At 50.2% G+C, this 25,613-nt stretch overlaps 15 protein-coding genes across 15 annotated transcripts; 1 reads left to right on the top strand and 14 right to left on the bottom strand.

The window, feature by feature from the left end:
* On the bottom strand, window positions 1-728 carry TbgDal_VI2090 (hypothetical protein, conserved, (fragment); the record flags this gene model as incomplete). The annotated part of the gene is made up of 1 exon (XM_011775714.1): window positions 1-728. A coding segment is annotated over one exon (728 nt), but the record flags the coding sequence as incomplete, so codon positions are not given.
* A 401-nt stretch (window positions 729-1,129) lies between these two features.
* TbgDal_VI2080 (hypothetical protein, conserved) lies at window positions 1,130-1,696 on the bottom strand (the record flags this gene model as incomplete). Its single annotated transcript, XM_011775713.1, has 1 exon — window positions 1,130-1,696. One exon carries the CDS (start codon window positions 1,694-1,696, stop codon window positions 1,130-1,132), a length of 567 nt encoding a protein of 188 aa, XP_011774015.1.
* Window positions 1,697-2,019: 323 nt separating this feature from the next.
* Window positions 2,020-4,584, bottom strand: TbgDal_VI2070 (hypothetical protein, conserved; the record flags this gene model as incomplete). Its single annotated transcript, XM_011775712.1, has 1 exon — window positions 2,020-4,584. One exon carries the CDS (start codon window positions 4,582-4,584, stop codon window positions 2,020-2,022), a length of 2,565 nt encoding a protein of 854 aa, XP_011774014.1.
* A 372-nt stretch (window positions 4,585-4,956) lies between these two features.
* Window positions 4,957-5,376, bottom strand: TbgDal_VI2060 (hypothetical protein, conserved; the record flags this gene model as incomplete). Its single annotated transcript, XM_011775711.1, has 1 exon — window positions 4,957-5,376. The coding sequence occupies one exon, from the start codon at window positions 5,374-5,376 to the stop codon at window positions 4,957-4,959; it is 420 nt and encodes a 139-aa protein (XP_011774013.1).
* A 402-nt stretch (window positions 5,377-5,778) lies between these two features.
* Window positions 5,779-6,531, bottom strand: TbgDal_VI2050 (hypothetical protein, conserved; the record flags this gene model as incomplete). Its single annotated transcript, XM_011775710.1, has 1 exon — window positions 5,779-6,531. One exon carries the CDS (start codon window positions 6,529-6,531, stop codon window positions 5,779-5,781), a length of 753 nt encoding a protein of 250 aa, XP_011774012.1.
* A 401-nt stretch (window positions 6,532-6,932) lies between these two features.
* TbgDal_VI2040 (hypothetical protein, conserved) lies at window positions 6,933-7,499 on the bottom strand (the record flags this gene model as incomplete). The annotated part of the gene is made up of 1 exon (XM_011775709.1): window positions 6,933-7,499. The coding sequence occupies one exon, from the start codon at window positions 7,497-7,499 to the stop codon at window positions 6,933-6,935; it is 567 nt and encodes a 188-aa protein (XP_011774011.1).
* Window positions 7,500-8,841: 1,342 nt separating this feature from the next.
* On the bottom strand, window positions 8,842-10,218 carry TbgDal_VI2030 (protein kinase, putative; the record flags this gene model as incomplete). The annotated part of the gene is made up of 1 exon (XM_011775708.1): window positions 8,842-10,218. The coding sequence occupies one exon, from the start codon at window positions 10,216-10,218 to the stop codon at window positions 8,842-8,844; it is 1,377 nt and encodes a 458-aa protein (XP_011774010.1).
* Window positions 10,219-10,889: 671 nt separating this feature from the next.
* TbgDal_VI2020 (hypothetical protein, conserved) lies at window positions 10,890-12,107 on the bottom strand (the record flags this gene model as incomplete). The annotated part of the gene is made up of 1 exon (XM_011775707.1): window positions 10,890-12,107. The coding sequence occupies one exon, from the start codon at window positions 12,105-12,107 to the stop codon at window positions 10,890-10,892; it is 1,218 nt and encodes a 405-aa protein (XP_011774009.1).
* A 509-nt stretch (window positions 12,108-12,616) lies between these two features.
* On the bottom strand, window positions 12,617-14,845 carry TbgDal_VI2010 (hypothetical protein, conserved; the record flags this gene model as incomplete). Its single annotated transcript, XM_011775706.1, has 1 exon — window positions 12,617-14,845. One exon carries the CDS (start codon window positions 14,843-14,845, stop codon window positions 12,617-12,619), a length of 2,229 nt encoding a protein of 742 aa, XP_011774008.1.
* A 463-nt stretch (window positions 14,846-15,308) lies between these two features.
* On the bottom strand, window positions 15,309-15,698 carry TbgDal_VI2000 (hypothetical protein, conserved; the record flags this gene model as incomplete). Its single annotated transcript, XM_011775705.1, has 1 exon — window positions 15,309-15,698. One exon carries the CDS (start codon window positions 15,696-15,698, stop codon window positions 15,309-15,311), a length of 390 nt encoding a protein of 129 aa, XP_011774007.1.
* Window positions 15,699-16,188: 490 nt separating this feature from the next.
* On the bottom strand, window positions 16,189-19,575 carry TbgDal_VI1990 (hypothetical protein, conserved; the record flags this gene model as incomplete). The annotated part of the gene is made up of 1 exon (XM_011775704.1): window positions 16,189-19,575. One exon carries the CDS (start codon window positions 19,573-19,575, stop codon window positions 16,189-16,191), a length of 3,387 nt encoding a protein of 1,128 aa, XP_011774006.1.
* A 664-nt stretch (window positions 19,576-20,239) lies between these two features.
* Window positions 20,240-20,833, bottom strand: TbgDal_VI1980 (hypothetical protein, conserved; the record flags this gene model as incomplete). The annotated part of the gene is made up of 1 exon (XM_011775703.1): window positions 20,240-20,833. The coding sequence occupies one exon, from the start codon at window positions 20,831-20,833 to the stop codon at window positions 20,240-20,242; it is 594 nt and encodes a 197-aa protein (XP_011774005.1).
* A 218-nt stretch (window positions 20,834-21,051) lies between these two features.
* TbgDal_VI1970 (hypothetical protein, conserved) lies at window positions 21,052-21,918 on the bottom strand (the record flags this gene model as incomplete). The annotated part of the gene is made up of 1 exon (XM_011775702.1): window positions 21,052-21,918. One exon carries the CDS (start codon window positions 21,916-21,918, stop codon window positions 21,052-21,054), a length of 867 nt encoding a protein of 288 aa, XP_011774004.1.
* A 496-nt stretch (window positions 21,919-22,414) lies between these two features.
* TbgDal_VI1960 (hypothetical protein, unlikely) lies at window positions 22,415-22,828 on the top strand (the record flags this gene model as incomplete). The annotated part of the gene is made up of 1 exon (XM_011775701.1): window positions 22,415-22,828. The coding sequence occupies one exon, from the start codon at window positions 22,415-22,417 to the stop codon at window positions 22,826-22,828; it is 414 nt and encodes a 137-aa protein (XP_011774003.1).
* A 246-nt stretch (window positions 22,829-23,074) lies between these two features.
* On the bottom strand, window positions 23,075-23,593 carry TbgDal_VI1950 (hypothetical protein, conserved; the record flags this gene model as incomplete). Its single annotated transcript, XM_011775700.1, has 1 exon — window positions 23,075-23,593. One exon carries the CDS (start codon window positions 23,591-23,593, stop codon window positions 23,075-23,077), a length of 519 nt encoding a protein of 172 aa, XP_011774002.1.
* Window positions 23,594-25,613: the final 2,020 nt, after the last annotated feature.

The raw sequence follows: 25,613 nt of genomic DNA, 5'->3' as shown, positions 1-25,613 counted from the left end.
TTCAGCAGATCATCAGGCCAATCGCCTTGCATAGCCTCCTTAACAACCTCAATACCGGCAGCGGCAAATATACGCTTGTAGTGCTTGTCGGATCGCGTCAGGCTACTGTCCTCCTTGTCAACAATGAACTCGTCGTCAGACGCGCAATTCTCCTTGAAGAATATGTACCCCTTCGGTGTCAGTGCCTCCTTGCAGCGTACCAAGAAAGCAACAAAGTCCTCGTCTGTCAGATAGATCGCCGCCCATTGAATAACAATGAGGTCGTATGTCTTCGGTTGAAGCTTCGCTGTCTCCATCGACGACTGAAAGAAATCGCCCACTGGAAACCCCTCAAGTTCCTCTTTCGCCTTCTCCAGCATGCTTGCCACCGGTTCCAGAAGATCTGTCACATCGTATAAGTGGCACAAAAGGGACTTGGTGATTCGACCAATACCGGCACCGCAGTCAAGTGCACGTGTAGTGCCGCGCTCCGGCAAGCAGCATATGAAAGCGCGTGAATCACGGATGTCGATATCATGCACATTATCCATACCGCCCAGTACACCGCTGACGGTAGCCGGAACGCTGCCCCAGTACTGGAGAGACTTACCATACCACCCTGTCTTCGCGTCGTACAAGTTACCCTGCAACTCGCGTCCCCACATCTCCTCCACTGACCTGTAGCGTCGTCCTTCCGTGTCTGTCCCAGCGATCTGCTCATCAACAGGGGCACAGCCACGTGCGGGCATCGTCAGGGGAGAAGGCGTGACGGGCTCACCTGTTGCTACTTTCTACAAGACAGCGGGTCGTCGGAAAGTTGTTGGCACGCACATATACACAGAAGTGAAGGAAAGGGGTACAGTGCTGTTACAGTGGCAACGCAACAGGAAGGTTAAAATGCGCCCAATTACAAACTCAGTGGAGTTAGGAGGTACCTGCTTCATGATAACAGACGAGCAGCAGAGGCAGGAAGAAAGTACTCGAGTTCATATGCTAGTGAGAGTTACACGCACACATACATATAAACAAGCAGTAGCACCCCTATACCCAGCACCAACACCAACACCAGAAAATGCAAAATGCTCGCAACAGCACACCGCAATACGAATGTGAGAAAAGTCAAGAACACACACGTGTCCATAAACTCGCCTTACCGATTCACTGCCACAGCTACACGACGCAACTTCGGCGGTTTTGGAGCCGGAAACTGAAACAGCGACAACAATCGATATCGGCCAATCACCGCAAGGGCAATAATCATCGCTGCCATAACTGCCGCACTTATACTCCCAGGTAATTGATCCCCTGCTTGTGAACCATCTTGCTGCTCTACAATCGCGGATAAGTGGAGCCACCCATCCCCATCTTTTGTCCGCAAAGGCGCAGTGAGTACAGAGGCACTGCTATCGAGACGAAACCGCCGCTCAGGCAGCCTCGGCAAGAGCCGCACCTCACTTACAGTTTGGGGTAGACCGTGAAAAGTAAAGGTAAGCGTTGCATCCAGTGGCACGGAGCGCACAACAGCTCCTGTGGCGCCGTCGACAGCTTGAACCTCAATAAAACGGTACGCATCCTCTGAAGTGATGACACTGCCCACAACAGCAAGGGGAATGCTTCCCGCAGTAGCTACGGCGGGCCAAACGCAAGAGCAGACAAAACATAGCAGAACAAACGGCGCCATCGTCACAGACGCTAGCAGGTTACTCCACGCCCGCATAGCTTAATTCGTTAAGAACCACTCTCTTCCACGAAGTGGGGCACCCGCGCCACGCCTTTTTCTTAATAATACCTTTCCTATGATAGAAGGGGCATCACAGCAGTAGGTTAACAAATAATGTAGTAAAGTGTGGGACCGAAGCCAATATATATAGGGCAGCAGTGTAACGGGTGAAAACGACAACCGACTAACAATACGAGTAGCAGTCAAGGCAGAGCGTACAGCACAACCTACAGATAACGTGAGCCAAAGAAAGGAAGAAGAGACGTAGCGGTCCTCATACGAAACACAGAATACTATCGAGTGCCCACAAACGTCAGCAACTACAGCAGCAAATTAGAAATACACAAACCGAACCACATTAAGTGCATCTTTCCATGCATACAATATAAATGCAGTTTCGGCCACCCTTTAAATGCCAGTAGGTCCTTGTACCGCAACGGTTCGCGCACACCATGCACTACTCCCGGTAAGGTCCGCACACGCAGTACCACATCTGCGGGCTCATTCACACAGAACGCAACCCAGCCAAGTCCGCAGAAATAGATATCCGCCTTTGGCCGCTTTCGGTTACGCTGGTAGCATTCAAACAAATAGCTCCTCGACTCCGTGAGCCGAAGATCACCAACTTGTTCCACAGATCCGGGTGGGTCAAGCGCACGACCAAGTTGTTCCCTCCAAAACTCATCCGACCGGTCTGTGTTAATGATGGCGTTACGTACCTTCTGCGACGTGTAAACCATGAAAAGCATCCCGCGCGACGTTCCTTTCACTACGTCCACGGCACAGAGGCCTCCGAGAAACAATGTGTTCCCAGGCACCAGGATAAAGCACTGAGGATTGCGGAACTTGCGAATGAGGGTGCGTCGCATCTGTAGTAGCGTCAGGGGTGAGTGACGGTGCCAATGCGGAAGGAGGCCGGGTGTGTCAAACAGATGTGCACGGCCCTTCTCCGCGCCTTTACTCAGCGAAACGCGCACTGCAACAGCATCAACCGTGGTACCAGGCAAGGAGGAGGTAGTTACCAGCTTCGAGGCTTTCTTGTCGTGCCGAGATGGAATGTCAATCATTTCCGCCTGGTTCACATTAGGAGGTGTGTACCACCGCCAGAAAACAGACTCACTTCCATCCGGTGCCTTCTTCGTGTAGTATACCTTCCGACTCTCCGGGTGGGGTGGCAGAGGCACATACAGTTTGTGGGCAATGGCGTTAATAACGGAGGACTTCCCAACATTCGCAACACCAACGAAATACGTCGGTATGGGTTTTGTTGGTCGCCGAAGGTTGAGGTTGGAGGCCTCCTCCACAGCCGCTATTAGAGCCTCTACATTCCAACCACGCTTCGCAGACAAAGGAATCACGTCCTTTATCTGGTGACGTGGTAGTCCAAACTGAACGGCGATCCCAGTCACCCACCGTCTCACGTACCGCTCGGTCACAAGGCAAGCAGCGACCGCACGATCCTTGCCTCGGTAGTTGAAGGAGCGATTCCTAACACAATCCATCTTATTCACAGCAATTATCACATCATTGTTCATCGATATGAGGCCCGGGAGGTCATACACCATAGTCCCAGGAAAATCTGTTACGTCAACAACAAGAACCACTACACATTTCTTCTCACGAAGGGCACGCAACTTGTCAGTGAAGTCCGGTGCTGACCATATGCGACGCCGCCCCTCCATCCCGAGGTTCTCTAGCGCGTGGCAGCGGTGGCATACAAACGGCGCGTTCCTATCTCGGTAAAAGGCATCAAATTCCTCCTGGGTCATAAAATCCAGCCACTCCTCGCCCACACGCCGACCATGTTTCCGCCAGTGCGCCTGCAGCTCAGACATTCGATCCGCGTACTCAGCACGCGCCCTCATTTTCTGTTGTTTCTCAATGATGTACCGCTCCACATCACCTTTCCGCACATACCCGAAAGAGTTCTCATCTTGGTCCTGCAGAAGCGCACCACACCCGCGGCAGCAGTCACGATTCACTACAGGTATGGCAAACGAGGATGGTTGTTCCATTACTATTGATGCCTTGTTCTCAAGCACCTCGCGCACTGCCGCACTGGGGTCCTGATCGAGAACATGCATACCCTCCCAGTCAAGGAACTTCCGCTCGAACTTCTCGCCAGCAATCTCAAGTTGGTGTTCGATCGCAAACTTGTCCTTCTCATAATTGTCAAGAAGAACACCATACTTCATCTTGTCCACAACGTTATCGTATTTCATCCTCAGCAACGGAACTTCAGACTCCTGTGCTTCCTTCGCACGCACTGCCGCGGTGTCAGAGGGCACTCCACCTGTGTTTGGGGTTGGGGCTTCATCCATTTCCACTTTCACGAGGTCTTCCGACCAACCCATTATTTTATGGAACAGTCGGTTAATATGGCGAGGTAGAATGATGGAATCGGCTGCTTCCCGCCTACTACGCCGGAATTGCTGAAGGTGTATGGGCACAGGTCCCTCCTCATATGTCTTGATTTCTTCAACATTAACGTTTAGTGCCCTCCCAAATGGTAGCGTCAGATGTGATGCTGACCGTGGGACCGCTACAGCTAACACATCCCCGCCTTCCACCTGCGACCCCGCAGCGGGAAGAGCATGCGCAGCAAGATGCTCTTCTGAAACTCCAAAGGTTGGAAGAAGCTCCGAAGGAGAGCCCGGTCGCACATCACGAATACCGAGCGGGGGTCTAAAGACAAGGTCACCGCGCGGAATGTTCGCCGCCGCGGTACTCGGTGAAACCTCAATCTGCCCACCCGATGCCGCGCGGCGGTCGCGCCACGGTTTCGACGAACGCGGAGAACGCAATTTTCTCTCGAAATCCTTCGGCCGGTAACCAAGTGGAGGAATCCATTTCTTCTTGAGAATAATGCGGCCGCTGCACAGCATCGCCGGTCCAAGCAAACCTCACCTTCAACGCAACCGACCGAGTGCCACACACTCCCTTCCTCCCCACGTTCACATAACGGGTTTGAGAAATAAAAGAGGAAGATGTACCCAGAACAGGAATGGAAACAGAAAACAGGGTACACACAAATGAAAACAGACCTAGAAATCACCAGTGACTGAGACGTTAAATTATACGGTGTCCCATGCATCACAGTCAAACTCACACACGCACGCCAAAACTACTTGGAACGGACCCTTGCTGATAGGGTGCCGCACTCCAAAGCAGCACATTCTGTAGCGCACACCTCAGACAACAGAAATGCACAATATCGGCAGATACCTAGAACGCCGATTGCGGGCAGAGCGTAGCTGTTACTGTTTCTGCTGCTGCTGTTGTAACTGCCGACGGGCACTCATTTCAGCCATGTACTGCTGTGCTGCTTCACGGAGCTGCACTTCATCCTTCTGCAGTTGCTCCACAACTCTCTGCTTCTCACTCATCAGCCGCTTCTCTTCGGCCTCGCACCTCTCTGCAGCCTCCATCTGCTTCTCTATGAACGCCGGCACCGGTGTCCGGAGAAACACGCGGCCCACACTCTCATACACACAGTGGTCAGAAGAGAGACGCTGCAACTCTCCGGTGGAAATTTGCAGACGGCGCTTCGTCCCGACGAGAACGGCTTGCCGATTCGCCATTATACGTACCGTCTCACGGAGCATGTCCACCCGCTGCTGTCCCTCCATAAGGGCTTTTTCGCGCTCCATGCGCTCGGCCTCCGCAAGTGCAGACATCTCGATGTAATCTCTCTGTCTACGCACGCACGCCTTTACACACCAGAGTCCTGATTATGGCTATCCCCTATTTAACCTGATAACCGTGAATTGATTTACCCGCTACAAAAGTAACAACACTAAACACACACAAAAGTAGCTAAGGGACGTAACAACAATAAATAGTCGGACATTAACAAAAATAACACAAAAAATTCATGCAGAGGTAGAAGACCACCGTGTGACGAGTACGAGGGTTGGCAGTGCCACCGTTAGGGTAAGCCAACCGATGGCAACGCAGAGGTAGTGGCCTCTAATTGAAAAAAATAAACCATGCAAAGAACAACAAAACAAAGTGACGACAACAGCAATGCGCCAACAAGAAGTGAGAACACATCAACAACCGGTGGGAGGACCAACTGCTTAGCGTAGTGCGTACATCTTCACCTTCAGCAGATCATCAGGCCAATCGCCTTGCATAGCCTCCTTAACAACCTCAATACCGGCAGCGGCAAATATACGCTTGTAGTGCTTGTCGGATCGCGTCAGGCTACTGTCCTCCTTGTCAACAATGAACTCGTCGTCAGACGCGCAATTCTCCTTGAAGAATATGTACCCCTTCGGTGTCAGTGCCTCCTTGCAGCGTACCAAGAAAGCAACAAAGTCCTCGTCTGTCAGATAGATCGCCGCCCATTGAATAACAATGAGGTCGTATGTCTTCGGTTGAAGCTTCGCTGTCTCCATCGACGACTGAAAGAAATCGCCCACTGGAAACCCCTCAAGTTCCTCTTTCGCCTTCTCCAGCATGCTTGCCACCGGTTCCAGAAGATCTGTCACATCGTATAAGTGGCACAAAAGGGACTTGGTGATTCGACCAATACCGGCACCGCAGTCAAGTGCACGTGTAGTGCCGCGCTCCGGCAAGCAGCATATGAAAGCGCGTGAATCACGGATGTCGATATCATGCACATTATCCATACCGCCCAGTACACCGCTGACGGTAGCCGGAACGCTGCCCCAGTACTGGAGAGACTTACCATACCACCCTGTCTTCGCGTCGTACAAGTTACCCTGCAACTCGCGTCCCCACATCTCCTCCACTGACCTGTAGCGTCGTCCTTCCGTGTCTGTCCCAGCGATCTGCTCATCAACAGGGGCACAGCCACGTGCGGGCATCGTCAGGGGAGAAGGCGTGACGGGCTCACCTGTTGCTACTTTCTACAAGACAGCGGGTCGTCGGAAAGTTGTTGGCACGCACATATACACAGAAGTGAAGGAAAGGGGTACAGTGCTGTTACAGTGGCAACGCAACAGGAAGGTTAAAATGCGCCCAATTACAAACTCAGTGGAGTTAGGAGGTACCTGCTTCATGATAACAGACGAGCAGCAGAGGCAGGAAGAAAGTACTCGAGTTCATATGCTAGTGAGAGTTACACGCACACATACATATAAACAAGCAGTAGCACCCCTATACCCAGCACCAACACCAACACCAGAAAATGCAAAATGCTCGCAACAGCACACCGCAATACGAATGTGAGAAAAGTCAAGAACACACACGTGTCCATAAACTCGCCTTACCGATTCACTGCCACAGCTACACGACGCAACTTCGGCGGTTTTGGAGCCGGAAACTGAAACAGCGACAACAATCGATATCGGCCAATCACCGCAAGGGCAATAATCATCGCTGCCATAACTGCCGCACTTATACTCCCAGGTAATTGATCCCCTGCTTGTGAACCATCTTGCTGCTCTACAATCGCGGATAAGTGGAGCCACCCATCCCCATCTTTTGTCCGCAAAGGCGCAGTGAGTACAGAGGCACTGCTATCGAGACGAAACCGCCGCTCAGGCAGCCTCGGCAAGAGCCGCACCTCACTTACAGTTTGGGGTAGACCGTGAAAAGTAAAGGTAAGCGTTGCATCCAGTGGCACGGAGCGCACAACAGCTCCTGTGGCGCCGTCGACAGCTTGAACCTCAATAAAACGGTACGCATCCTCTGAAGTGATGACACTGCCCACAACAGCAAGGGGAATGCTTCCCGCAGTAGCTACGGCGGGCCAAACGCAAGAGCAGACAAAACATAGCAGAACAAACGGCGCCATCGTCACAGACGCTAGCAGGTTACTCCACGCCCGCATAGCTTAATTCGTTAAGAACCACTCTCTTCCACGAAGTGGGGCACCCGCGCCACGCCTTTTTCTTAATAATACCTTTCCTATGATAGAAGGGGCATCACAGCAGTAGGTTAACAAATAATGTAGTAAAGTGTGGGACCGAAGCCAATATATATAGGGCAGCAGTGTAACGGGTGAAAACGACAACCGACTAACAATACGAGTAGCAGTCAAGGCAGAGCGTACAGCACAACCTACAGATAACGTGAGCCAAAGAAAGGAAGAAGAGACGTAGCGGTCCTCATACGAAACACAGAATACTATCGAGTGCCCACAAACGTCAGCAACTACAGCAGCAAATTAGAAATACACAAACCGAACCACATTAAGTGCATCTTTCCATGCATACAATATAAATGCGCTCTTCACAAATGACATTTCCTTATCTTATCATTTATTCCCTCATTCGTTGTTCATGTGTTATGTTGTGAGTTATTCATAATGTAGACCCTCTGTGTGGTGCTAGAGCGGTCGAATCTGTAGTGGCATCCTGAGGGTAACAGTTGCGTCACCGTCGTGGATCGGTCCAATACATTTAAAATGCACCGTACATGCAAAGCACTTAAATTACGCATTTCCTCCCCTTTATTTCAAACTTTGACTTGTTGCTGGTATTTTTCTTGTAGTGCGGAGTGACTGCGGTACCTATAAGTAATGTGAGCTGTGTCTCGAGTACTGGGGCGACGATGAAAGGGAATACAATATCAAAACTAAAAAATAGAGGGTAGAGTCGAAAAAAGACTGGAGAGAGACATGTGTGAGGCCATGCTCTAACTCAGGAAGTGTGTACTTTCCCCCGTTTCTTCAATTCACTGACAAGGATGTGCCACTCGCTCTGTACGTACACATGGCGTACAAACGTCTGCAAAGCTAATCAAGGGCAATATATTATGTTCCGAACAACTGATTTCTTCACAATGTCCCATTCGTTGTGCCAAACGAACTGTAGAAAGTAGAAGGATCGGGTCCGGCAAACCTTAAAGGGTGCGCAATATGCTGGAGGTGTCAAAGAAAGGGGAATGCTTTTTGTTGGATTTACTATATAGCATACGATACATTCATTCCTCTCTCGTACACGTACGTGCTTGAGGGACTAACATTTCCCAACATGTGGGACCGTTCGTCCACATAAAAAAGTGGCACACAACGTCAAACATGCTAGGTTACTTTACCGCGGTAGCACACACACACACATAACGGTAAAACAGAGGACGAAAATGAAGCAAGGTAAGATGCTCTGGAAACAGCAGCCGGTGCTGCGGTCCCTAACGAAGGCGCCACACCTAAGAGTGGATGCAAGCAAACGCTATGTAGGTCTTGATCTCCCATTAAACGTGAAACCGCATATGCTTTTGTCCTCCACTACTTCATCGTCCGGTTGTACCATTGGAGGGTCCGCAGAAGTGAACTCTTGATCGAAATTACTCAGCGCGTTGCCGTCTGGGCGGAACGGGGGTTCAATCTCTCGCCGGAACAGCTTTTCCCAGTCGAGGTCACGAAAGAATGGGTGACCTTTCAGCTCCTCCACATCCTGGAGTCGGGTGTCGGGGTTGCGGTCTAAGAGCCGGCGGAGAAGGTCTTGGGCCTCCTCCGATATTTGGGGCATGTTGTTGCTCCCGCCCTCACCGTCGCCAAACTGCAGTTCGGAGCTCAGTATCTTATCATACATGGCACTTACATTCTCGCTGTAGAAGGGTGGTATGCCCTCCAGCATCTCGTATAGTAGAATACCGAGCGACCACCAGTCAACCGCCTTCCCGTGGGGCTTCCCAAGCAGAAACTCTGGAGCTATATATTCTGGAGTCCCACAGAAGGTGAAATTACAACCATCGCGTACATCCATCTTGGCAAGCCCGAAGTCGGTAAGGCACACGTGTCCATCCGCGTCAAGCACTGCGTTTTCGGGCTTTAAGTCGCGGTAAATGATGTCTTGCGCGTGAAGATAGCCAAGGGCGAGCGCAATCTCGCCGCAATAAAACTTTGCACGCCACTCGTCAAAAACCGACACAGATTCGAGATGAAAGAATAGTTCTCCTCCGGATAAGAAATCCATCACAAGGTAAAGGCTGCCTTTGGTTTGAAAGGCATAATGAAGGGACACGATGAAAGGATGATCAATCTTCTGAAGAATGAGCCTCTCTGCAGAAATGTTATCGATCATGTTGTAGCGCTCAATCACCTCTTTTTCCATTTTTTTAATTGCGTAAGTTTTACCAGTAGCTTTCTCTGTAGCAGCATACACAGAGCTGAATGATCCCTTCCCAATTTTCGCCGCAAATTGGAAGTCGTTCAAAGACACCCTGTTGCTTCCACCACTGCAAAGAGGAGCTGTATCATCCCCATCACTAGTTTGCTCTAACGTGCGAAGTATCTCAGTGTTAGCAGGGTTTGGATGTGTCATCTTCTCTATCCAAACCTCCCTTTCCTCCTCATTTTCAGCAGTGAACATATGCGGCTTGCGGAGTTTTCCACCCTGGACTGACCACGACCTCCGATCAGCTTCATCCCGTGTAATGTGCACGTCCGTAAGATCAATGGAGCTAAGCGGTTTGTCTCCTGGATTCTCGGGTTTATAGGTCCAGCAGTAAAGTATCGACCCACGGATCTCAAAGTACCGCGATGCGGTTACCTCGCTGGAGGCTCCACTCGGTTCATCAAGAAAACCTGAGTAATCGATGGCCATTTGTCACCGGCGCTGCTCGTACAGTAGTGCCCTTCCCTTTAGATGCGGATAACTACCACACCACACGGCTCTTTTCTGTTCTTTTTCCCCCGCCCCAGTACCGACTAGTTGCTATCTTCCACTGACTGTATGGTTACCTATATTCGCACAACTGCTTCGGTCCTTTTCAATGATGGTTCCAGCACGTCGCAGTGGAGGTAGGCCAGATTCAGATGTGAATGCTTGTATATATAAGCAAATGAATATAGTGTGATTGAACGATTTCCCTCCCCACCTACACTTTCACCCGGCCCACTTGCTATCGCACCTTTTCCTTTTGTGTTTTTTGGTTGCTGTATTTCACAGACTGACGAGAAAAAAAAGAGGTGAAAACAAGTTAACCACAACTGTTAAAAAGTTAGCAACGATGTAGGCCCGGTGCCGTCCAAACCCTGGGCACTGCGATGGTCGACCTACACAGCTCGCAACGATGACATTTTACCACCCACCGCAGCGGCAAACAGCGGCTGAGAGTGCATGTGCTCTGTACGGTGGCACCTTCCAAGCATATAAGGAAATAAAGCACTATCTCCATTCACATTCAGGTACGAAGTCACACACATACTCGAGTGCGTATCCATATCTCTGCATAGATCTATTTATGTATCAATCTACTTTTTTATTCTTTGGTATTATGAATGTATGGGACCAAATCTTCCTGCAGATGAACGTTGCTCCTGCACCCTTTGGACGGCGGCCACCCACATCACAAAGTACCAGCGGAGGAGTCGAGCGTCAGGACCGTCGATAACCTTCATGGCATGGCCGGCTAATAGTGGAAAAGAGCCTACACGCTGGGGGGTGAGAAAGGAAGAGTCAGTCACTGCTACGAGTACGGAAATTGGCACCCCAACCCTTTTACCTTGACGAAAACACCACCTCCCCCAAACAAACTTCCTCATGTGAAGGGAGCGCCACTTGCGTGCGATTGTGTCGAACTTATCCAAGAGATCACGGTGCCACCCACTTTGTCGGGTAGCCTCAAGTGACAAGAGGGTAACTTGCGTCTGTAGTGGCAGCGCATCGTAGAGTGGCGCTTTCTTCCGCGTCCTACAAATCGATGTCACTTCCTTTGGCTGTTTAAGCGAAATGTTTGACCCCGGTATGAGAAAACTTGTGGAATCACAGATAATCTGATTGGCTGGCCCAACAGCTGCTCGCTGCGGCATGCGCGTGGCAGGAACGCGCTCTTTCAATCGTTGGGCAGAACCTCTGGTGTTGTTCCATGATGGTTTAAGCGGATAGTCAAGCAGTTCTGCAGCAACAAACGGCCGCGTGCCGCTCTTTCGAGCTACTTGAACCCTTACAACAGGCACAGTGTCTACCTCGCGTGGTTCAGCGGCGCACGGTCGATCTCGCCTCCGCGGTGCCGTACCCGCTGTGCGCAACACGGACGATGAGGGTTCAATGGGCCCACAGTTCCGCTTAGATGTAGCCCCGCGAACTTTGATGCCACAATCACCGCGAGGTTTCAGTAGTGAACGCACTACTTCCATGTCTTCTTCGTCCAACAGGTTCAAAGAAGTTGCTGTCGAGGAACAGCCCTCACCAGGGTGATTTAGCATCGACTCAGACCCCTTTTCGCACTGATTGCTTAAGTGATACGAAGAACTCTTAAGAATTCCCAGCGTTTTCTCAACCCACTCTACCTGCATTTCCTCAACGACCAAACCAACATCGGTGACCGTCTCGAAGCCACGTACCGCATTTCCCACCAGCATTGAACTGCTCTCCACCAGTGCATCTTGCAATACAATTTCGTCGGCGGAAGCTGGCAACACCGCCCTCGTTGTCGCACCAACACAATGCGATGAGGGGGCATTGTCCCTAAAACTCCATAGCCCAGACATGCATCAGCTCCTACAAGCTATTTTATTCCTCTTGTCAGTCTAAATTTGCTCTTCACGGCCCTTCCTCCGTCTCAGAAGTTCACAAAAAAAGAAAAAGAAGATAAGTGACTGCATGTACAATGCGTCTCAGCGTTGGTGAACCTTCCTACTACCATACATTGGTAGCCCTACTGTCAACCATCCCCGAAGGAACACTAATGAACAAATGAGAGAAACATACGGTTTATACTTTACTCCTACGGTCAGCACACCCCTAGTGAGGTCACCCTGACACGCGCGCCGCTGGAGGTCGTGGATTCAAGAAAAAAAAAATTTCCGATAAATAGAAGCCCCTCAGGGTCCTATTTTTATCTTTTTTTTCTCTTTTCCGCTCCGCCTCTTCGTGTATGTGCATGTGGATAACAAAGGCATTTCTGTGAACGTAAAGGATTATTACAGATTGGCACATGTCACTTACATGTGATTGCGTTTGTGCAGAGGCCCACCTCCACCTTGCCAAGGAGGTGTTTTTACCTAGTTTGGTGGGAAAGTACCTCAACCACCTTCTGCGCCTGTGGAATGCCACTAACAGCCGACAGAAAATTTTCCATGGTCGTCTTGCGCACTCCCTCCATGAAACTGGCGCCCTCCTTCGCAATCCGTTGCTCAGACAGTGCTATGATCTTTCCGTCATTCGCACGATTTCGAAACGGGCAGTCGTCAGCTGCGGTGCAGATCGCTCGCACAGACTTGAGAAGCTCCCGCGGAGGGGCGGAGCCCACGCTGTCTTCCAGCCTCTGTGCAAGAATCTGAGAAACACTTGAACCCGGTTCACCGTTTCCGGCGTTGGAACTGTGGGCATTTTCTAGTGCAATACGCGCTTTTGTCAAGTCCCCAAGGAAGCGAGCATATATGTCCATGCGTTCTTCAATTCCTGAGTTATGGTCATCAACGGGGGTGTTCTCGCCGCGCTCCTCCCGTGGAGGTCGCTTTCCGATGCAGTAGTCGCCAAGCATGGCGAGTAGCTCCTTCGCGGGTACCTTCTGCAACGCCAAAGCCTCAGACAATGATGCCACTCGCCGGAAGGTAAAACGGTGGTAACGGAGCTCCCTCATCACCGCTTGAACCAGAGTGCTCACAATGTCACGAGGAACATCGATACCTGACCTGTGCGCGGCACGCATGATCGTTGTAACACTTGCAGCATCCGCAAAGGGCGCCACTTTCTGAAGACGAGCCCATAGGGCATCAACCAATTTGTCGAGTTTTTCGTTCAGCTCCCTCCCACAAGTCTTTTGAGGATCACGGTAGTATGATACTGCTTCAAGAAGCTCCCCAATTTGCTCGTCCGTGTGGAACCCCACTGTCGCAATGGCCCGATCAACCAGATGGAAACTGTGGTCTTCCGGGACACCAAGGCGCGGTGTGGCTTTTAGAAGCGTTATAACCTCTCGAGAATGCATGTTCTCCGCACCGCTGGCTGCCTTTGAGACGACAGTTTTGGCGATCTCCTGCCACGTCGCTTCGTCACGTTTCCGGAGAGGTGTGTCCACCAAGACGCCCGCCAGGGTGGACAGTTGGGGCGCCGGCATCTGCGGCACACAAGTTACTAACTGCTGCAATAGTGATACCTGAAGGTCTTCATTTTCTGTTATTCTCCCACGTTGGAAGGCTTGCAGGGTCATCACTAGTTCCACGGGGTTCATTTGCCCGTAACAAGCTTCCACTGCAGGAGATATCTCATTAATTAAAATGGTATCGCTATCCACTACCGAGAGCGCTCCAATTGCGTTCGTGAAGAGGGCCACGTTTTGGGGTGACAAGCCGTCAATATTTTTCCGCATCCATTCTGTAGCCTGTTTTATTCCCTCTGTATGTGGATAGCACCGGAAGGTAGCGGCACAGTTGAGAAGTAGTGTCACCGATTTCTCGTCCTGGGTCGATGGGTCGACGCGCGCTCGCCGCACGATGCGGCGGGCCTCACGTTGTACGTCCCTTCTCTCTTTCCCGGTTTTTGAGCTCTTAAACCGGCGTTTCAGTTCGTAGAGGATCTTGGCAGCTTGTTCATCAAACACTTCTCCCACGGCGGGGTCAGTTGATCCACGTTCATCGGAAGCACGATTGTCATGGGCGCCAAAATTGTCGCGCGCCGACCGCTGCCGTCCGATCCCACCATCTCTCTCGTTCCTGTATCCGAACTGGTTAGAGTTGTCGCGCTGATTGCCACCACGCTGACCGCCCCGGTCTCCCCACTCGCCTCGGCCACCTCGATTGTCGTAGTTGCGCTGATCTCCGTAGTCGCGCTGATTGTCACCACGCTGACCGCCCCGGTCTCCCCACTCGCCTCGGCCACCTCGATTGTCGTAGTTGCGCTGATCTCCGTAGTCGCGCTGATTGCCACCACGCTGACCGCCCCGGTCTCCCCACTCGCCTCGGCCACCTCGATTGTCGTAGTTGCGCTGATCTCCGTAGTCGCGCTGATTGTCACCACGCTGACCGCCCCGGTCTCCCCACTCGCCTCGGCCACCTCGATTGTCGTAGTTGCGCTGATCTCCGTAGTCGCGCTGATTGCCACCACGCTGACCGCCCCGGTCTCCCCACTCGCCTCGGCCACCTCGATTGTCGTAGTTGCGCTGATCTCCTCTGGACCCTTCATTTCCCCACTGGCCACGCTGAAACAGGCAGATGGTGCTACACACCATCCTTCTGTGCCCATGGCCTCCCAGCGGTCCTATCCTCCCGACGAATGGCCGCAACATAGTGCTTGGGTCGTCAAACCAACAATATCACCGTTCCACAGACTTACCCTTGCTCAAAAGAGTAAGCGAGATAATAAGTAGCATGTTTATGTCACACATCATGGAAATAGTAGTGGAACGAAGTGGTACCCCGCACGTCGGTAACGTTACCATCGGCGTCACCGTGCGGGGGTGTCGAAAGAAAAACAATGATGTAATTGTTACTACCATAGGTCTAACAACCAAGCCTGAGAAGGCAAGAAACACAAAGAAGCAAAAATACGGGCCACCTACCATCAAGCCATTTGATAATATTCGTATTTGGATATGATATTCTTCAGAAGTTAGGAACTAAAGCTAAAAAAGCGAGAGCAGTTCCAGAAACTAAGATTCGACTGTCCTTTTTTGACTATTCTCCCTTTTTAGTTTTCTTCCCCTTCGCTTGATCGCTCCCTACATCTCGCGTACTTGCCCTTGCTTATGTTCAGTTGACCGAAGTACATTGGGAACAACCGCCACCATCTACCAGTGACTTCAGGTAGCGCTTATGGAAGCTCATACGAGCCTCGTCCGTGTCTGGGCGCTCTTTCAAAAGGGCCAATATCCACTCGTTAAGGAATTCGCACACATTCTTTTCCTGCAGGTACTTATTATCCTCTACCCTCTTAGGGTGATAATCGCGGGCTGAAAGAGTGTTCCCTAACTTTGAAATACGTTCTACTAGATCCAGGGCAAAGGCCGCAACATCCAGGGGGTGTTCTCGGAGGATGTGGCTCGAAACTAACTCGAAGAAGTCCACTGAATTTCCCGTCCGCAAATATTCCTTAGCCTCCTCAATGGAATGCTCACTTCTTGCCCACTCAGGTACGCTCATGATGTCCTTTCCTCCCAGTATTCCTAGAAGAGATCGGAGGGGAAAGTGAAACAGCAATTAGAGTCGCACGGAGATAGAACCGAAAGAAAAGTATACAACGAACCAAGGGACACACAAAAAAAAAAAAGAAAAATAGGTACGCCAAAGAGGCGGTCAGATCGATCAAAGTTGTACGACAGCAGAGTGAAACATGAGGCAAAACGAGCGGCTCGCCAGCCGCCTCCTTCTCCTCTTACCGAATACAAGGGAAAAAATAGAGAAAAATTAACATGTATGTCTGCTGTGCCAAAAGAAGCGATCAGTTTCACACAGAGTGGCTTAATTACGGCTGCCCAAAAGAATCCTGCCCCTCCATCCAATTCCTCCCTCCTTACACCCTTCCCCCTTTCCCTCCCCCGCTCCTTCTCAGGCTGACCGAACGCGAGCACACAAAAAAAAAAGCGTTTGACAGGGACGCCCAATATCGTAGCATCATCCGAAAAAAAAAAACTTACTGGCACCTTCTACTATCACCACGTCCACGAGTAGGGGCATTACCTCGCGGGTTTGGATACCTTCTTCCACCCCGTCCCCCACCTCCCCCTCCACGATATGACCTATCGCCTGAAGTCACGTGTCGCTCCTCCTGTTGACGAGTAAGCTGCACCTGCTGCCAGCTGAGATTCCCGAGCTCACGATTCCCATGGTATGTGCTCGGGTGGGGGTCATCCCATAGGTCGTCAGGAGACAGCGGACGAGAAGACCCACCGTCCCGTCGCGGGGACCAGGTATTGTGAACTTCGGTGCGACGTTCGGGGGAATCACGAACGAGTGCGCCTGGGGGTTCGCACTGATTGGGGGGTCTGTCAAAGCGGCCACCGCCCCCCCCTCCTCCTCCTCCTCCTCCTCGACGCCGGTTGCGGCGCCTGCGACCCGCTCCGTCAATTTCACCCCTCGTCTCACCGGGTCCCTGCGTCTCCTTATCCCCACGGTTGTTTCGTTGATGTTGCTGTCTTTGTTGCTGGTGCTCTAGTTTCGGAGACTTCTGATATTCAGCGGGATGCCAATCATCCTTTCGGCCTGTATCTGAGTGGCGACCGTAAAAATGCCCAACATCGGACGCGTCCCGCAAGGGTGGGCTCAGCAACATGGCGGTATCTGTGCGAGTGACGGCAGACCCCGGGGTCTGTGACACGGAAACAGGCGAGAATACCGGTGGGGAATAGACGCGTACACTCGGGTTTGGGCTGCCCGTAACTTTGCGGAAAAGAATCTTGGATAGATGGGCAGCTTCACCATAAACCCGTGTAGACGCCGGATATGTGTCAATAACGTGTTGGAGAACCTCTTCGATACCCTCACTAATGATAGCCTCTGCGACCTGGGAATTCTCCCAACAGAGATATGTCAAAGCCTTTATTCCGTGCACGAGAAGCTTGTCTGTGGTAACGTGTGTGCGCATGGCAAGGACGATTAACGGTATGGCGCCAGATTCGGCCAGTAGTTTACGATTACTCTCCGAGTTAAACGCGAACTGGGAAATTGCACGGCACGTAGATTTTTGGAGTAGTGGGCTGTCGTGATGCACTCGCATAGCCTTCAGAATTTCAGGGATCGCCACCACGGCAACGCTTTCCTTTATCTCAGAGTTCCATGCAAGCGTCCCGAGCACAGAACAACCCAACTCCAGCATGCGCAGCCGCTCGAAGTTCTCCATGGCTCGTATGATACACGCTACACCCCCAAGGTCGTAGATCTGCTTCTGTGCTATGGTGTTGTCAAAAGCTAGGGCGCTAAGGCCTCCACACGCATTTAGTTGTATTTTTGGCACATTTACGTACGTCTTCATCGCTCTCAAAAGTACCTCCACTCCACTGAGTTCTGTCACTGCTCGGTTAAGATTGGCGTGTTCGTATGCAAGGTGAGCCAACGCGTTGCATGCTTCCTGCTGCACCACTTGGGTAGATGGAAAGTTGTGCATAGCAGTCACAACACATTCGGCAGCACCAAGCTCAAACAGTTTATCTTTGTAAGACGTCGAAATTAGTGAGAGGGTGACTATGGCACGACAAGTTTCCTCCTGAACCTCACTCACATGTTCATGACGCCGCATAGCCCCAATTATTAACTCCAATGCTGGTGTGAGCTCATCCGAGCGGACTCCCCCAATGTTTGCGAGAGCACGCGAAGCATGCTCCTGAACTTCAGCATTATGTGCATGGTTTCGCATCGCGTTAATGATAACAGCATAACCGTTGTTCGATATTATCTGCGCAGAATTCTGCTCATTATTCCAGGAAAGGTAAGACAAAGCCACACAACCGTGCATTTGCACACGGTCATAGTTCGGATGCTCAGCCATTCCCTTCATAATCAGTGGTATAACTCCGCTTGCGTGCATGTCATCACGGTAGGCCTCGCAGTTAAAAGCAACTTGCGCCAAAGCACGACATGCATTTTTTACAAGACCAGCGTTTGTGTAATGCGCCGCCAGTGCCCTCATGATCATCTGCACGCCGCCGTAGCGTATCACGTCGGCCTTCAAATCACTGTTCCAGCACATGGTCCCAAGCGCCAGGCAGCCGTTGTCTTGTAGTCGAGCACTTTTCCCGCGGCCCATCGCCTCCAGAATCAGAGCAACGCCCTTTTCCGAGACGATAACCTCTTGGCCCTTGAGATTGTTAAACGTCAAGCCACTTAGAGCAGCGCAAGCAGAAACAAGCAAGTCCTCTGACTCAGGAAAGTTTCGCATTGCTGCAAGGACGAGAATGATGCCATTCGCATCCGTTATGAAAGAGGTTATCGTCTCGGAGTCAAAAGAAAGGTATGATAGCAGACTACAGGCGTACTCCTGTATCGAAGCATTTCCCGCATACTTCCGCATAACCTCCAGCACCCGCTGCACGCAACCAGTTGTATGAATTAGCTGCTTCAGAGTCTTCACACTCATCGCCACACTGCATAGGAAGTGAATAGCTTCTATAGCAACTGCCTCCGACTCGGTGTTTTTAAATAACGATGCTATAGCGTTCATGTCAACATACGGTGAAGACGGAAAAACGCTAAAGACACGCAGAGTACAGCTACAGAGCTGCTCTGAATCGGAATATCGTTCGAGTGCCTCCGCCAAATACATTACAACCTTGAAATCCGGCTCCAAAGTATTCGGCTCCCCTGAACCTATGGCGTTGGCGGCAATTCGAGCCACGTATCGAGTTGTCTCCTCGTCGCCTATTTGTTCATGCAATACACTTTCGAGAACGTCAATGCCACCCGCCCCAACAAATTCCTTATTCGCCGTGACATAAAGATTCGGAGCCTCAACAACGTACGATGTAAACTCAGCGAGAGCACGGCACGCCGCTTTACATACCAAGGGATCCTTGCTGTGCATAGAGAGAGCGCGCGTCAGCTGAGATATTCCGTCTCCAATAGGATATAGGTTGAAGTGCGACAACAGGGTACATCCAGCAAGTACGAGATGGCTGTTTTGTGGTGCCTCCTTCAGTGCTCGAACCGCGACGGAAGGCACTTCAAATTCAGAAAACAGAGAAACGGTGAACTCGTCGGTGCAGTAATAGTGTACAAAGGCGCAGATCCACTGGATGGTGTCTGTCCACATCGGATGCTCGTTTGCGAACCCTACCAATGTCTCCACTATGTTCTCCACCTCGTCGGGTGGTACATCTGTCCCAACACACGTCTGAAGGAGGTAGATCATGGTTTGAGTAGAGCTTGCCTCTGTAGACGTTCGGAAGCGGTTCATCAGTTGCGTGATGCGATCCGCTGCATTTGGCGTCTGAGCACATAGGATGGTGTACTCGGGTGTTGTATTTTCAACATCCGAATGTCTCTGCCTAGGGCTACCCGACACAACCCGAATAAACAAACCTTCCATCCGGAACCACCAGCCACCCCTCGTACCAACCTTTTTATTTTCCAGTTGGGGTGAACAGATACCCTTCTTCGAGGATTCAAATCCCTTGATAATTGATTTAGTATTATTTTTTCTTTCCTTTCTCCCTTTTTATCTTGTTTTTCTTTTGCGCACAGAACATATATTTATGTACGTGTATGTGTATGTGTTTGCGCACATCAATTTTTTTCCAATGGGGCAGCAAATAGGTAGGTCAAAGGCAACGTTAGGATTTGGAATATTGCAAGCGCCAAGCGGAAAAATAAACGACGCAGCAGAAGTACAATGGGACAAGTATGGATACTCAAAAAGAATTCAGCGTCCTATAGGCTCCGCGAAGTGGGCAAAAGGAAGCAGTGTATAGGCACCACATGCAATTACATACTCCAATTCCCTCATATACACACGTTTTAATCAATAAAAAATACTTTTTTCCCTACACATAAACCACGTACCCCCCGCCTCCATCCATGCAAAGTTCGCACCATCATGGTACCCTTCTTTTTTCTTGTATTGTACTCTCACCTCTTGAAACTGGAAGTAGCGATTGAAATGCAAATATATGCAGATATTTACTCCGTGGTTTTGTGGGTATGGGCAGCACCCGTGCATGGTCAGGTAGCACCCACCACACATGCAGCAATTCCTAAAACTTACTGAACATTTGATTAATCACGGGGCTGTCGTAAACAAGCAGGTCCTTCGCCAGTTTCTCCGCAATATCCTTCGTCGCGAGAACAGTAACGATCGAAAGAGCAAATGCAATTGCTGTTCCAGGTCCCATGCTCGTCAAGCACTTGCCGCAGCGAACGACAGGGTCTGCACTCCACTGCACATGCGAGGGGACTTTGTCCTTCAATCCGGGGTAACACGTGATAGTCTTGACATCCCGCAGCAAACCCATGGGCTCGAATGAAACCACGGGCGAGGCACAGATGGCTCCGTACCATTTCCCTGCGGCACGGACATCCTCAAGGATCTTTTTGAGAGCCACACTTTTCCCAAGGTAGTCAGCACCAGGTAAACCACCGGGAAGAAAAACGCCATCATACCCTTCGCCAGACTCATCCTTAATCAATGAGTCAGCTATAAGTACGAGGCCCCTGCACAAGCGAACGGTTGTAGACTCCATAACGGACGACACGGTAACCTGGAAGTTAGCACGACGCAAAATGTCCGTTATGCAAGACAGTTCAATGTCTTCAGTTCCCTCCGCAATGGGAACGAGAACCTTGGGCATGGCGTGTTGCTTCTTTTCTTTCTTTTAAGTAGGATTTTGAATACAGTTGGCTCGTCGAATATTTTACCTTCGTTATTACTTGTTACAACTATCACTCATTTAGAAGGGTGACGGAAAGAGGGAAGAATACGTCACCCTCTGGCCCACAAAAATAAAAGAATAGGTGATCAAATGAGTGTTTCTTAGGTTGCTCCTCTCTGCTATCGTTTTTGGTCTCCCTACTCGGCGACACACTCAGTCCCCAGCACAACGGAAACGTTACCCCCAAATGGAAGCGCACAAACACAAAGCACAGGGTCTTCAGGAGAACGCACCTCCAGAGGCAGTACATGCCCCAACACATGCACCACATCACCTTTCTTCACGTAACGTTCAGCGAAAGACAGCAAGGTGGCGCCATAGCAGCGCACTTGAACAACAACGGGCTTCAACGTACGGAACGGCACATTGTACTCGACTAGAAAGCGTGCGTGTAATTCGTCTTCGTCTGTCAACAGATCTCGGTCATCCCTTGAGGTTTCACTACTGCCGTGTGATCCAACCGCTGAAAGAACCCGCCCCACAAGCGTGACGACCGCAACACTGCCTGGTGACTCTACATGGGGAAGGGCTGAAAGTTTCCCTGAAGAATCCTCCGCAGGAACGAAATGCTGCGGAGAGTTCTCTTGGACAAGCTCTGCTGTTGAGTGATGTAGAATGGCAGGAGGTGAAACTACGTAACGGGAGCGACGCCGCACCCCTTCCTCCTTCTCTTCTTCCACCTTCGCCATCGCTACTCGGTCCCACACCTCCTGCAGTTGGCGCTGGAGATGTTTCTGCTTTGATGTTTCCGCCCGAATGTCCCTATCTTCAGATTCCGGAGATCGCCCAGGAGATGTAACGGCATTGCTTTTTCCTGCTCCGGAGTTAAAATCACCTCTGCACTTCTCCCTCCGAGCGAAATCAACTTGTGGCGTGGGTTGCGCGCTCCGTTGGGCTACATCGCAAGCAGCAAGCTCTGCAAATATCTCCTCTAAGACGGAACCCCCACGGCAACGTCGGACAATAGTAGTACAAATTTTCCTTGACGACACAACACGGAGCATAGTAAGCTACCGCACTATTTAAATAATAGAATGATGAAGAGAGACCAAGACAGCAGCTCCGCACGGTTAACAAAACGCCCTACACCCCTCGTAAAACGTGTTTTCTTTTATTTAAAAAAGTTGTGGTGATGCTTCGCACCTGGTGTCACTTATGAAAAGTTGCTGGTAGTACCGACCCCTCGTGCTAGCCAGCAAGCCAAGAAGCAGAAACAATGCTGGAACCATCCCTTACCCTCGATATGCCCATCTCCCGATAGTGACTGTCAGTGGACACAATAGTGAGGTTCCGACAACTAATACAGTACGATGGAAAATGCACAAAGGCCACGTGTAAAAAACACTTCGCATGCCATACAATCACAAAAAAACGCTTATAGCCGAGCATACACACATAACTGGTATCCAATGACACTACCCCGACACCCTCAAGGGTTAACCTCCCCTCGGTATCAACGATACTCGTCCCTCCCTAAATCCAACACACCAACGTTGGGTAATGGCATGCACCCAGCGCTGGCAATCAGAGGGCGCCAGTCCCTCGTTGTCGGATGCACGCTTGGATAGCTCACATATCCAGATGCAACGCTGTCCACAACCCAGCTACATGCCCGATGCAGCTAACACGACACAATCGTTGATATTTTCCCTTTGCCTAGCGAAACACCCGGGCTTACAAGGAGAAATAGCCATGTTTCGTGACTTCTTTTGGGTTTTCGTAGTCCCTTTGAAGGGGCAACTAGCCGCGGTACCCCTATATCGTAAACACCAGAGGTTGGGAAGATTTACTTGTCTTATGTACCATCACCTCATCACGGACATAGGCATCTTTCCCCTCTTCGTTCCCACCTCTAAAGAGGTAATAACTCAGTCTGAAGAATTTTTCACTCACAACGTATCAGAAGAACCATAGTCACACTAACAAACGGGCGCACCCACTTCCCCAAAATGAGTAGTAAGAATTCTGCCGGGGTAGAGGGGCAGGCGGTGGGTCCTCGCCCTGAGACACACTGCTTACATAGCGCACCGCAGAGGTAAAGGGACGATATCGATAGAAGGATAGCAAAAAAAAAAAAAAATGGCCCCTATAGCAAGCGAGAGTCCATGGCACCACACAAAAATATGCCCCCGCACACAAACACGAAGAATGAGGAAAATCTTACTTGGGCAGCAAACCGGCCCGAACGTAATCCAGTCTTTGCTTCTTCGTCAACATTTGCTCATCAATGAGATCCATGCGAGGTTTAGTAAGTGTGTTCATCTCTTTGCCAATATTCCAACGGGATGGACTATTAAATTCAAAAATTGAAGGAAACGACTTTACCCGCACCTTTGCTCCGCTAGTAGCGTGTTGAAGGGTGTACACCTGACGCTTCGACACAAAGAACTTCCCTGTCCAGTCACCTGTGATGTAGTTTTCTTCCGGCAGAAAGGCCATTTGACTTTTGGCTGTCATAAAGCTCCAAAAGTACGGGGCACTCGGATTCATTGAGTGGGTATTTTTAATATGAGGTCTCCGAAGAAATGGATACTTCCGTTGCCCACGACGCGCGAGGTAGAACCCGAACGCAGATTTTGCTATTTTCAAAAAACGTTTCTGCAGGGTGAAGGCTGTTCCAATGGACACGCTACTCTTCGTGGGTCCATCAGGCCACACACAGGGGCAGCGACGTAACATGCTTCTTACTTTTTCCTCGTACAACAATGGAAGTAGACAATTTTTTTTTTAACGTCACATAACAAAATTTTACTGTAAAGAGAAACCGGCAACATCACTAATGAATGAGCAAAGCCCTCGGCACGTAAAAATACTTTCACGCGCCAAATCAGTAGCAAAACTATGTTCTTGGAAACGGTTGAAAACTTTCCTGGAGTTGTGAAAGTGTTACGAAATGCCATTTATCGCTTAAAAACCAAATAGCTACGCCGATAAACGGAGTTTACGTTGCACGAAACACCATTGTACAACTTTGTAACCTCCCAAATTGGGAACGGAAAAACATCTGCTGGCTGTGTAAAACCGTATTCAACCGACAATCCCGTAGATTTTTTTTAAAAAAGCAATTAACCCATAACCAAGACGCGTTCACAGTAGCGACAAGTAAAGAAACACCAGCTCTAGTAAGTGCCCTTCCTCCTCCTCCTCTTCCCCCCCCCCCCAAAGCTCACCCGCATAACATAGTCTGCCTCACAGGGCCGTCTGCCGCGCTACCACTCCTCTTTTCGATCAAGAAACTGGTAACGCAACATCAGTAGCATGAGGAGATGAACTGGGTTTTCCGACTGAAAAAGTAGTCACCGATACATATTTTTAAAAAAATGACATGAAACCGATTGAGTGACTATCGATTCTTGACGCTCTGCAACCGAGCTTTCAGTCACCACTCTGTTCCTTCAACAATAATGATTGTTCAAGGTTCGCACCAGCAGCATTAAACGCAGTGGTTTAACACGCAGCTATAAATTTAAGTCGCAAACACAAACCGAATATCTGCAGGATAATTAAAGACATTATCACCCCTTCATGCGTCGGTAAACAAGAAAACAAAGTATTTCACCCTCGTTGATCACCTTTTTACCCCAAGAAAGAAATCCGAAAAGGTTGAACTCTCCCCGCCCCCGCCCCTCCAGCGATGTATGCTAGTCAGCTACTATTAACTGTGGCTCCCTTTATTGAATTCCCTTACACGACACGGTGTTTAGGGCAGGTCGCTTCCCCACCCCCACGCCTCTCAAAAAAAAAAAAAAGGCACTTCGGCCGGTCAGAAAGTTGTTAAGATAAAGACCGCTTACTAAAGCATCGCCGAAGCTCCACATTCTTTGTAGTAGCTGAACAACGTAAACTTTACATTTCCTCCACCACTGGGCCCATTGCAGTTCATGCTGGATTTCATGAGGAACAATACACAATTGTGCTGCGGAGCTGTCCCACAAAACTGTAAATGCCAAACGGCAGAGTTATAACGGCTGCAAGCGGCAACGGTGTGGAAGATGCGGTTGTACCGATGTTGCTCATGATTTTTGTAATTGCTCTTTACAAATTACAATGCTGCGTCAAATATACAAAGTTAGACCCAGTAAATAATTGAACCACACTCAAGCAAACACACCAATGTGCCCGATTGTTCACCAACCAATACATGCATCAAATGTAACCCCCACTACACAATAAACCAGCGCTCCGGCCTCTTTGACCCTTTTGAAAGCTGATCAAGGGACTTACGGTATTCACCAAACTAACCAATACAAATGGTTGTGAACACAAAGGAAGTCCCCCGGTGTTTACGAAAAAAAAAAAGATGAAGCATTAAGAGAGAGCGGCTGACTGTAGAGATGTGGTTCTACTTAGCTGCCATCGTCACAACAACGACAAAGGTATGCGAACTTCAATACTTCCGAACGAGCAAACACACTGCTATTAATGAATGACGGGGACCACAAAACCGCTAGAACGTCGGAAACCCATGCGGTGAATAAATGCAACCAGAAAACATACGCTGCACCACAGAGTAGGCCAAAGAAAATGGGGACGTGCTGCATCTACCCCTTCACCTCCACCACTGACTTTCTTGCCGCCTACCACACTGTAAAGCCCGATTCGTCTCAATGGGTAGTGTAGCCTGTGACACCAATGAACCCACCGTCGTAACATCAAAACAAGTACGCGCTTAGTTCCAGTCAATCTCTTCGAAGTTAAC

The sequence above is a fragment of the Trypanosoma brucei genome, chromosome 6 (genome assembly GCF_000210295.1).
Source record: "Trypanosoma brucei gambiense DAL972 chromosome 6, complete sequence".
NCBI classification, from domain to species: domain Eukaryota; phylum Euglenozoa; class Kinetoplastea; order Trypanosomatida; family Trypanosomatidae; genus Trypanosoma; species Trypanosoma brucei.
The sequence above is the reverse complement of the archived record's forward strand: the minus strand, read 5'-3'. Positions and strand labels throughout refer to the sequence as shown.